At 39.0% G+C, this 12,634-nt stretch overlaps 1 protein-coding gene across 1 annotated transcript in view; it reads right to left on the bottom strand.

Moving 5' to 3' along the window:
* Nucleotides 1-1,574: 1,574 nt before the first annotated feature.
* Nucleotides 1,575-12,634, bottom strand: part of GPA33 (glycoprotein A33) — a 40,033-nt gene continuing 28,973 nt past the window's right edge. Inside the window, exons 3-7 of the mRNA XM_063446619.1 lie at nucleotides 10,947-11,160; nucleotides 9,816-9,980; nucleotides 8,787-8,903; nucleotides 7,518-7,644; nucleotides 1,575-1,766 (exon numbers count right to left, since the gene is read on the bottom strand). Of these exons, the coding sequence (XP_063302689.1) occupies nucleotides 1,595-1,766; nucleotides 7,518-7,644; nucleotides 8,787-8,903; nucleotides 9,816-9,980; nucleotides 10,947-11,160 (795 nt within the window). The 3' untranslated portion in view covers nucleotides 1,575-1,594. The remainder of the gene's footprint in view (nucleotides 1,767-7,517; nucleotides 7,645-8,786; nucleotides 8,904-9,815; nucleotides 9,981-10,946; nucleotides 11,161-12,634) is intronic.

Genomic DNA, 12,634 nt, shown 5'->3' with positions numbered 1-12,634 from the left:
TCATCTCAGATTTGGACAGGAACAGATAGTCATTCAAACATATTTGTTTGCTTAAATTAATCTATGTCACATAAACATACTGACTGAAGCAGACTAACACACATTCTCTGACATACCTTACCTTCACATTGTTTTTCATTCCCTGCTCCTGGCTGCCCTTTCTCTGCATATTGTGCTCCCGCCCACTTCTCCCCACGTACAGAGGAAGGGGCGGGAGCAAGGAATTGAAGCGCCCGCACGCTCCTGCAATGCATGTTGGGGGGGGGGGGGGGTGCTGGCTGAGTGGGCTGATCTGTATGCCGCCGGACCTGTGTTCTACCGGGCGCTAGTGAGCAACAATGTAAGGGCTCCCGAGCGCACGGTAAAATGGCCGGCGGCATACTCAAAATAATCTAACTCTTCAGGGCCGGCGCCCCCCCTTAACCCCTTAAGGACACATGACATGTCTGACACGTCATGATTCCCTTTTATTCCAGAAGTTTGGTCCTTAAGGGGTTAAGCAGCACCCTAGGCGGCCACCTAGTTTGCATTTAGGAAGCTCGGCTCCGGCCCTGCGACCCGGAAGTCCCTCTAGTGGCTGTCTGGTAGACAACCACTAGAGGAGGAGTTAATCCTAGCAGGTAATTTAGTGCAGTTTATAAAAACTGCAATAATTACATGCTCAGGGTTAAGGGTGATGGGACATTGCACCCAAACCAATTATTAAGTTAATGTATGGGTTTTCCTGTTATACATGACCCTTATTGCCAGAATAATTTGGAAGAGTCTATGTCTACGTTACAGTCTGCTAAATATCAACATGGCTTCTTACAGGGACCTTATTTTATAGATCAAATTATCCATAATTATTATCATCATCATCATCATACATGTGACATTAAGCCCTGCACATTATAAAGAGTATTTTTTCCCTTTTAAAAAAAATTATAATAGTCAAATCATAACAGTTTTCTTTTTCCCCACAATTTTATCTTTGTCTCCCCAGACAGAGATATATAATTGTTAAAATATGTAACATAAAATCAGCCATGTCAGATTGTAACTCCAGCACAGAAATAGAGGTTTATAAAAACTGTAGACTCACCTGAAAGGGACAGCCAAGATATCCAAAACCATTCCATAAGACTTTATTGAATATACCATGTGTACATAAATGCAGAGTTCATAAAAAAAAAAAAATATTTGTATTCAAATAAAACAAACCGCAAAATTAAACTGGTGATGAAACCTAGGTTTGTAAACAAATATATAAAAACAACAAGCCTCCCCATCATTGGTTTTCTGATATGCATTGTTAAAAATACAATTCTATACACTCTTTGATATAGATGGGGTGTGCTATTTATAATGAGAACGTTATGGCTACGTTCGACATAAAAAGTACAATTTATTAGTTTTCTTTACATTATTTTTCGTGGTATTAAAAAAAGTCCCTTTGTTATTTTTCACTCCTGCTGGTTGTGTAAACCAAAATGTATTGTTGAAGATGAAAAAAATAAAAAAACTCAAAAGTTCTTTTAGACTATTTTCCTTGCTATAAAACAGTTTCTTGCGCCCCGCAGCCCCCTCCCCCCCCCCCCCTTCTTCTTTTGCTCTATGCATCTACAGGATCGATGACTAAATTAGGTTTTTTTCCTGGTGGCATGGGCGGTCTACGTTCTTCAAAATGGTCATCATTGTCATCATCGTTGTGGTACTGCTGGGCTTGTGGTGAACTTTTAGTCTGCTGCTGGGGATGTTCTTCTCCTTCTTCATCTTCTCTGTCCCTACAACAAAAGAAATCTGTGTCTGTTACCATTGTTTGTTACCATTCTGTGTCCGTTACCCGGTCCTCCGTACCCTCCAGCGTAATGTCACGGTCTAGGTCTTTACAAGTTATGAAGAGTAACAATTCCATTTTAAAATATCTGTCCACAAATGCTTAAATCATCTCAAGCCATATTACGGATCTTGGGATGAATCACTTACCCTCGTCCCTATCACCGGAGATCCAACACATAATTTATTGATGCAGACTGACTCTGTTAACATCACAGTAAAAAAAAAGTAAAAGTTTTTTTCTTTAAATTTCTACTTGGAATTGTAGTGGAATTTCTAAGTTTTAAAATCCTTTGTTTTGTTTTACATGCTTATGTAACATCTTCAATATGGCTCTTTACTACTAACAATAAATTGGGGAACTGGCCAGATTTGGACCTGCGACAGCAGGATGCCATTTCTACTTTGGATATAAAGACTTTGGGAGACTTAAAAGGGTTATTTACCAAAGTGAGAATTCCAAAGGGATTTTTATTTTATTTGGAATATATGATTTTTATTTTCCCTAAAAGGTAAATTGGGATACAGAAAAGAAAAGGGGGAGGAGGGGGAGCACAAGGATTATTATTATTAGACTTGGACACTATAGGCATCAAAACAACTTCACTTTAATGAAGATGTTTTAATATATAGATCATGCCCCTGCAGTGTCACTGCTCAGTTCTCTAAGAGGAGCTAAGAGGTTCCCTGTTACGGCTACCAATGCCTGGTGAAGTGTGGGCTGCTGACATAATCTGGCCTAGAGCAAAATGATTCAGGTGCCAATCTGACTGTATGGTGAGGACAGAGGAAATAATTTTTTAACCCTATGTTCCCCATTGTATCTACATATTTGCTTGCAATTCTCCAGCTATTAAGCATACATAACATGGTTTCATTCTCGGCCGTACACAGTGAAGATTCAGCCGCCTGTTTATCAGCCTCCCCATTTCATCATGTTTCAATATCACAAATCTGTTTATGTGCACCTAATGTTGGACTACGAGAGGGGATTTGTTAAAATCAAAGCTACTTAGCAAGCTTGTTTATTGCCACATGACCTGTGAAGCATTTCATTATTTGGAGTAATTGCAGATCATCACTTGGCTAAACACTGCTTTACACGATTGCCTCTTAAAGCCATCAAAACATATTACAGCGATACCTATAATGTGACAAAATACTGCATAAGCCGTTCAAATATTTTAAATTTGTGTTAGGATCTTTAGCTGTGTGTGAGACAATACGGGATAGTATACATAAACCAACCCTTTTTTATTTTAAATCCAGAATTTAAATACAAAGAATATCAGATAGAGGAGTGAATATACGCTATTTTAGTTACCAAAATAATATCCATGACTTAATCTGTAACAAGTGTCAAAACAGGGAAACGTAATCTTTCAAGAGAACGGAGAACCACTTGTCTTTTTTTTTTTTTTTTATTCTTTTTTTTTGTAGTGCATAAGCTGATAACATGTTGTTTCAAGGTACCCCAAAGGCATTCCTCCAACGCTTAAAAAAATACATTTGAAACATATAGGTACATGCAAAATCAAGCACAATTTTTATATTTAGAGATAGTTTAGGTAATATGATGAACTAGAAGAAAATAAAATGGATTAAATAGATTAATCAAGGCTTAATTGTTGTCTACAGTGGCCTTCGTGTTATACATATTGATGAACACATACAGTTTAAACTCCGCCAGTGAAAACACTCTATCGCTGTCTCACAAAGGATAACAACAGGGGTTGGTCGGAGAAGGCATATTTCGGGCTGTTAGCGGCTTTGGATAACATGCTGAGATACTTAAGTGTACCACTGGCCATGGAGGCAGGGAAGTAGAAACATGCTAACTTTAACGTGACTGAAATGGCCACAGGTCTGATTACATACAGCAAAAACTCACTCGGTCTGGTAGAGTAAGTGGTAAAAGGTTATAGCCGGCTAGACATCTTTTAGAGCCCTCAAGTGCTATGTATCAATAAAGTTCTAAACATATAAACATATCTAAGTTCTAGGCTGCTTCCTTTACTGAATGAAACAATGCATATATATCTAGCTTACGAGTCACAGGCCCTTAGATTATATTGATTCATTGTTAGCTAGTTTCGCAGGTCGACTGACTGACTGCTGAGCCATAGTCCCTCCCTGCCAGTCTGTATTGTAAGTTGGTCAGCCGATGCCCACGGCTGGCAGGCCGCCGCTCCATGCTGAGAATGCTCCTTCTAGAGTGCGTGTGTGCTGCCAGACCCAGTGTTCTCCGCATTGATGCACCGGCGTCTGGTATTTTAGTTTCCGGCTCAGGTCCGAGCCCCTGGGTCTTCTCGGTGCCTGTGGTTGGCTCTGTGGTGCGTTTCTCTTCTTCCATGGTGAGTTAGTCGCAAGGGGTTGGTCTCTGCCCGGTCGGGTTGTGGTGAGGCCATGGTGAGGAGAGTAGGCGGATTTGCGTAGGCGCCATGCTCTCCTGGCACCCGGATAGGGAGCTTGTTTTTGTGCGGTTGGGCGTCTTTTGCCTTTGTGTGGGCGGAGGGCCTGGGAAGTTTGTCTGGGGCGCTTATGGGTGTGGGTTCTCAGTGAGACTGAGTGTTGCTTGGGGGGTATAGCGTCGGATGGCGCGTGTTGTGGCTCACCTTCATGCCGCCCTTTTATTGTCATGTATTTCACCGGTGTGTCTTTCTGCTCCCTGTGCCCTTGGTTCCGCACGCCCTGGGGTGGCGGTGCTTGCGGTTTTACCTGAGGCGTTTACATCAGGTCCCATAGCTTGGTCCAGAATTGGTCAAAGGCTGCATCCAGTCGCTGCTGAATGTCGCTGCCATTCTCTGTCCCTTGTGTGTGGTTTCTCTCGCTTGTCGCCGACATCTCAAGCAGGCCATGTGCTTGGTAGCAAATATTAATATATAGGGACTGATAGTGAGAAATGAATAGACCCAATAGGATCAAATAACAGCAGGGCTGCGTCACATACAAAGGAGCGACTTATCTAATAGAACTGAAAAAATAAATATCTGGTATGTGAGCGCTCCAATACAAATAAACTAATAATTATGCTAATAAACATAAAAATCAAAAATAAAGTAATATGTAATAATGACCAATATAGCTGGGATCACCACAATGACCACCATAAACCAAAATTCAATAGTGATATATTGAATCTCAAGAAAAAACGGGCATATGTACTGGATAAATCTATCTAAATCAGAATAATATACAATTATGTAAAGTGTATACAAAATATCATTTATTGTATAAAACGCCAAACATAAAAATGTGAAACAACATCTCAAAATGTCCAGTATCAGATATAAGCGTGGTGAATAATATGGGGCCCCTTATTCATTATTCATTATTCTTGTCGACAAAAGACTGATGTGAAAAATCGGAGATGTGCACATAAACATAAAAAATATATAAACATAAAAAAGAATTCAAGCGATAAATTCCATGTACATTCCGTGAAAAAATATATATGTGTAGACGGATAGTGCCCAGACGAATGAACCGTCTCACGGAGAGGGAGCTCGAAAACCAGCCAAACACCCGGGTCAGGACTAAGGGGGAAGCGATAGGGATAGCTCCAAAGCAGAAATCACATCCACCAGATATGGAACACCATGGGGATATCACTAAGGCAACTTACCCTATTCGTCCGACCTTCGGATGAGATACTGGGAGCACATGAACTCCAAACCGTGGGAGCTGCAGGATCTGTCGTTCTCGTCAGGTCACTTGCCGAAAAACAATGACGGGTCGTAAAGAAAGGACCGGCTGGAAAGTTCAAATCAGTCGGCGGTGTGGTGAGGCAGCAGACAGCACGTCTACGCGTTTCGTCCTTGCTGGAGGACTTTTTCAAGACAATGTATGCTGTCTAAGAGCCGGGTATATATACCCACTCTTAATTGTTTCACAAAATGGTCATAATTGTTAATTGATATACTGAGATCATTACATATCTAAATAAAAAATGCTGCAAGTTGATAGAGCAACACCAACTATAATAAATGAAAATATAGTGAATTTGTTTATCATTATTTGAACAATGTCATATAATTAGCATCGAAAAATGCATATATATAAAAATAAAATTAAGATTAAAACATTTTTTTTTTTTTTTTACTAATAAAATAATTAAATCTCCATTTTCAAAATGATTTTACAGAGCTTAATTATATTAGTGAATCTTAGTTTGCTAGCCTTTTTTTAAAATTAAAAAATAATACAGTTAAATTATTTTATGAATCATAAAAAATATATTTAATTAAGAAAAAGAAAATTGAAATGATGCTGAGCACTCATGTGAGATTCATATAAGTGTCATAGTGACCGTAGGGTCTATAGTGAATCACAATATATATATGTGGTTCCCAATTAATTCTCTCCCACATATGGAAACAGTGAGATATCTTCCACTGACAGGGACCAAGAGTATATATTCCAAATCAATTCTTAGATGTTGCATTCCACTTCTTCATTTAACCCATTGGGGGTAAGTGTATTGAGTCTAAAGATCCATTTGGTTTCCGCTGTGATTAAAGCTAATTTTCTATTAAGTGTATTCTCTGCAATATGCTCAATGCCCATTACTATTAGATGTAAAGGATTACTGTCATGGGCCATTTGGAAGTGTCTGGCCACCGAGGATTTTTTATCACGGTTACTGATGGCTCGTCTGTGTTCCCTGAACCTAGCTTTTAATGGTCTCGAGGTCTGACCTACATATAGTAAGTCACAAGTACATATCAGCAGATATACGACAAATGAAGTATTGCACGAGATTCTAGTGGTTACATGGAAGTTCTCATCTTTAGAGGATGAGGAAAAATTCTTCCTTCCGTGACATATGTGTTGACACGTTAGGCATCGAGTAGCACCACATTTAAAATTTCCTGCTTCACATAATACCGATGTTTTATTGGTTTTTGTAGTCGGAAATTTGGAAGGGGCCAATAGGTTCTTTAAATTCCTATTTTTACGGAATGTTACTCTGGGTACTTCAGGGATACTGAATCGAAGCCATGGATCCAAACGCAGAATTGACCAGTGATTTTTTAAAAGTTGAATGATCTGATTGTACGCCCTATTGTACGTAGTCGAGAAAATGGGACCTTTATTCTGACCCACCTCTCTAGTGCTGATGTGAAAGTCATTCCTTGATTTAGGTCTCCTTTTGATCGGATGATTCTCCAGTAAAAATAGAATCTCCCTATGTTTGCCCATGCTGGACCGTGATGACCCCCATCGGTCCAAAGGGGGGCGGGTAGGAGTTGGGAACCCCTGGGAGTCCATACTCAGGTCTGCAGTGTGGTGAGCGGCCGTCTCTCCACTGCCCGATCTCTGGTAGGCCTCGGGTGGTAATGCAGGGTCTCGATGGGTTACACGTTTCGTTTTAGCACCCAAGTGTCACCCGGGTGTTCCCTACTTAATGGCACCTCTCCTGCATGCTCTTGTGCTGTTTTTTGGGGGGGTTAATTCCCCAATTTGTGCTGTTTTGGGCAGGAGCTGAGGTGCAGCACAACCGCTCCGTTTGGATGCTAGGCTCCGCCCCCCACCACTTGTCTTTTTGATCATAATGATCTTGGAAAAAATTACCACCATTTTACTGTAGCGGATCCAACTACTAAAAGTTGAGTAAAGTGAAGAGGGGATCCTGCGAAATCATCTAGTGGCTCTATATGCCTACTTTGTTGTATGTCAGTGTTCCTAGATTGACTTACGCCATTTCGTAGTCTTCCTTATCGTCCCGGTCTCTGCAGCAGCAACAATAGACGATTACTCCAATGGCGATAATACCAGCAACACTGCCACCTATGACTCCAGCATATAAAGCTATGTTCATGGAAGCTGCAATGAAAGCAAATATTTAGTCATCAGAAATTTGACTTTTTTTCCCATGATATAACACTTTAAAACAATGTTAACCAGTTATGTATTGATTATTTAAGAGTATTAGACAACCTCAATCTCAAATCTCATCAGTAATCTGCACAATTGAACTACTCCTTATTGTATGTATTTTCTCATCACCTTCCCATACAGATAGCCGACACCAATAATATTATATAACCGGTTCCATTTATATTTATGTATTTTATAAGCAATTATGTGTGTGGTTCAGAGTTTTATACACACAGCGACATTTCACAAGCATAAACTATAATGCAGAGGTGTAGCTAGGTCACTTGTTTCGGGGCAGCAATCTATGTTGGAACCCCCAGCTAATTTTAAACTTTTGTGTGTCGTTTTTAAACCCACTCATTCCGGTTTGTGTTTTTCCTGACCCTTCTTGTGTTTCTCCTAATCCCTCTTTCAACCATGTGTGTCCCTTTCACTTTCTTGTGTGTTACTTTAACACTTGTTACTTCTTCTGTATTTCTTAATCTCTATTACCTCTGTCCGTTTCTTAATCCTGTCACCCTTTTTTGTCCCCCACATACATTTACTGAGTCATGCATACATATGCAATCATACGTGCAATCACATACAAACACACAGTCGCAACAGAAATAATTACATGATTATACACAGTCACACATACATATGTCTAGTCACACAGTCACATACATACATGCAGATGCGCACAGTCACATAGTTGTACATAGTTTCATACAAACACACAGTTGTACAATCAGACGCACAGAGTCAGATACAGTAGTCAGGTGCACACAGTCAGACACATACACAATGTAACAGACATTTACACATGCAGACACGCACAGACAAATGCACACAGTCTAACACACCACACCGTTACTGGCACTCTTACACATAGCTACAGACATGCACACACATTAACACATAGACACCACACACAATCACAGGCACACAGTCCGTTACAAGGACACAGTTACAGTTATACACATGTTACAGTCACAGACATATGTAACAGACATGTTCATTGATAACCAAGGGAATCTGCGCATTGTACTACGGGGGCTAGAAGTGCCAAATGAACTTATTTTTATGCAATCAGATTATCCACTTACGTGGCATGACTGCTAGCGTCAAATTACAGGATTCTGATCCTATTTTGTTGGTAGATGTGCAGATGAAGAATCCAGAAGTATCCATTGAAATATTTTTTAATGTTAGATCGCCTCCCTCTGTAAACAAAAAGGTATTAAAATTAATGCAACCATCCCATTGGCAAACAAGCTAAAAAGAACACGCTGACTCACAACACAGAACTATTACAATACCAAACATCTACAAATTGGTCTTGTCTTTGCAAGTGCAAAATGGTGACTGAATAATTGTAGAAATGATTTATTGGTTGGCAGAATGTAAAAGCTTAATAAGTAAACTGATAATTACAGTGCTAAATGGCTGATAAGAATAAATTAGAGCTTGTGTTTGAGAACACAAATCATGTCAATTTACTAGAAATGGAAATCCAATTTGGGGGTTTCTGGAAACTAATGATTAGATAAACTGGGTTTACTTGAAAATGTAGGTTTAACTTGCATATCCCAGCATACCAATTTTACTTGTTTCATGGTAAAGAGAACAGTTTGTGAGCAATATGCATTATTTTTTCAGTCTGGTGGCATTTTAGGAAACTTACATTCCCCAAAATGCCACCCAGTTACTTACAAATACCGCTATGAAGTGTATTGTACCAGGTTTCCTCATTTGGTTTGCAACATTATAGAGTCTCTACATTTTATCACAGAATGTCTGTAAAGGATAAACTAATTAATGTAAAGTAATACATTTTGTACTATGTCCTAAGAATTGTGATTTATTTTATTTTTCACAAGAACATTGTAGTAGGAGGTGAGTGAAAACCAAATATCACACAATTACCTAGAAGGAGGAGCTTAATGTCCAGAGCCAGATTATATTAATGGAACAGAACAAGATAAATAAGGTAATGTATGGATTATGCGTAAAATGAGAATCCTGCACATTATGGATTCTTTATGTATATCCTTCAATCTGTATCCGTGCTGCAAGGTGTATTTACTTATTATTAATTGTCATGTATGGATTATCATCTGAGCAAATCTACTCACCTACTACAGCAGTTAGCGGCAGTGTTCTCGGTGCATCTTGTGGAGAGTAACTTTTCCATTCATAATTAGGTATGGGAGAACCTTCCTTAGAGTTACACTTCAGTTTGATCACCTGCCCATATTCTGCCGTTCCTTCAATCCCACAATCTGGCTTGGACGGTGCAACTGATCAAACAAGAGCAAGTTATACCGGCTAAGAAATATTTAAAGAAACTACATGAAAACCAATTAAAAACGCTCACCTGACGACAAGCATAAACTTTCAGAGCTTCCTCTGAATGATAAAAAATAATATTTTCAAAACTTCAACCATCTTAATCGAAGACTGAAAGGTCTCTAGGTTTCTTTACCAAAGTCAAAATTCTAAGTGAATTTCACATTTAAGGTAAAAATAGCCAAACTTGTAGCATTCTCTAAGATGGCAATGCGTTCAGTTCAGATACACTGGCATTTAATTTAATAAATTAAATGTAATATTCCCTTTGAATTCTACAAGGAACAGAGAAGACAAGGAGCAAAGACATATCCATAGATAGTTTGATGATCATTGTGAAATTTAACCCCATCAAAAAAAAAAAAAGGTTATCTGTATTCTAGAGGTCACACGTCAAAGAAAACACAATCTTTAAAACAAAGAAAAAAAAAAAAAGAAAGAACATATCTCATCCTTCCATAAATACTATGGTTTGTTGAACAATTAGAAGAAAAAAAGAAGACTGGTATACACCAGCTGAGAGATTTAATATATATATATATATATATATATATAGAGAGAGAGAGAGAATATCCATTTTAGAATTGGTCAGAAATGTTTACTATGGAATGGACAATGATTAGACACAGCATTGAACTACCAAGAGCTGATCGGAAATTGTCAAAGTCCATGGACTTATTGCTCCTGGAGCAGATGACGTAGATTGGAATGCATCCTATGGTCCTGGAATCGAATTAAGATTTCAGTTGTGACATCGGTTACTTCCAGGAAAATATTGGTAGGAAAAACGCACTCCAGTAAGAATTCCTGTAAGGCAGATGGTGCCGATCTGCTGTTTATTTATTTATTTTTAAATTGAATGATTTGCTCTATCTACTAAACAATCCTTCCAAGAAAGCCTGGTGGAAGAAACTTACCTAAGACGACAAGATCCATTTTAGCGAGTGGGGTTCCATGGCGATCTTTGGGGATCGTAACCTCACATTGATAGGTGCCATTGTCACTCATCGTTAGTTTATCAATGAAAAGGGTGGCATCGTTGCTGTAGACATTTCCAGTAAATGCCACACGACCTATGTAATCGTCACCTGTGGTGTTTACAGAACCAAAAAAAACACTGGCAACTTCATTCTAGGAAAGAATAAGAAACAGAATTTAGTAAGAAGCTTTCTAGAATTTCGGGGATACTTTGTTTTAAGTAAATGGCATGTGATGTCCTCTTCAAATAGTAGGGCTGTTACAGGTTTGTAAACTACATGCACATTAAGGCTGACAATGCAATTAGGAATAATAATTAGGATTGCTCCATTTTTAAATCTTTGCCCCACAACTGTTCAGCAGAAACGGTCTGTAAACAAGACATAGATTTAGCGCTAGAAAACTGTATTGCAAAATTTGTACAAAGCTATTACAAGGAAAATTCTCACTACAAGCCAAGAACTAAAAAATAAAAAAAGGAAGCCGATGGTTGCTCCCCGTTTAGCATACATGCCCCTACCAGTAGCTTGATTGGGGGTTTTAAATCAACCTATAGGTAGTTGGGGGTCATAATGAGCCCCATAGCTCGATTTTTCATTTTTTACTTTTTAAACTTAAACCTTGCACCACTGATTTTTAAATTTTTGTAATTTTAATTCTTTATTTTTGTAGTGCAGGAAAGGGTTTACAAATATTAAATGTCGGATTGGGAGAGGACGATCAATCAATGCAAGACATATCAATAAGACACAAAGCCAGAAAAAACACTGCACTATTTTTTTGTGTTAGTCGAGCCAACCAAATCTATGCATGGACCTCATCAGGATAAAGGTAGTTATATTAAGGTGAGAGTAAACTCATAGGCTTAATTATCAATAGGCTTGAGGTTTGGTAATTCCAAGCACCTTTGTATAGCACAGTACAGTCTCAAGTACGAGTAAGAAATGTCTCAGTGGCTAGGCCATACAGACAGAGTGGCAAGGGAAATATTGGTTAGACCCTGATGTATAAGCCCCAAATATAGGGTGCGTAGTGAATATCTGTCGTGCCGCTGTAGAGTAGAGTATCGACCCCTAATCAAGGGGGGCACAGGAGGGTTAGTTAACTAAACTAGAGCACATAGCTCGCACTATGTGTGGAAAGTTGCCTATAGGGGAAATGAGGCCCACCTAAGGGGTCCACTAGCAACTGAGAGAACATAAACAAATTATATGCAGAAACATAAAATGTAAATAAGGCATTAGCAAGAACATATTAGGCAAGACGATACTGCGTGATATCTGTTGCTGAACAGATAATTAAGTAATTGCCTCTTTCTTCATTCCACCTCTGTCTGGTGATTGGAAGAAGGATGGAGCCTCTGATATGGAGGTAAGTTTCAGGATAGTATCGTACCAAATAATCGCCAGGGTTCTTGGCAATAACCATCTATATTAAACGTTTGCATTTCGTAGTTGGTTGGTTACTGGGCTTAGTGACTTCTGCCATTGCAGAGTGTTTCGAATGATGTCTTGGAAAAAGGTTACCCTGGAGAACTCAAATTCTAATGGGGCCTGACTCTGAACTGTTGCTAAGATGCGATGTTTGTCGAACATAGAATGGCACCGGACGATGACATCTCGCGGAG

The sequence above is a fragment of the Pelobates fuscus genome, chromosome 1 (assembly GCF_036172605.1).
Source record: "Pelobates fuscus isolate aPelFus1 chromosome 1, aPelFus1.pri, whole genome shotgun sequence".
NCBI classification, from domain to species: domain Eukaryota; kingdom Metazoa; phylum Chordata; class Amphibia; order Anura; family Pelobatidae; genus Pelobates; species Pelobates fuscus.
The sequence above is the reverse complement of the archived record's forward strand: the minus strand, read 5'-3'. Positions and strand labels throughout refer to the sequence as shown.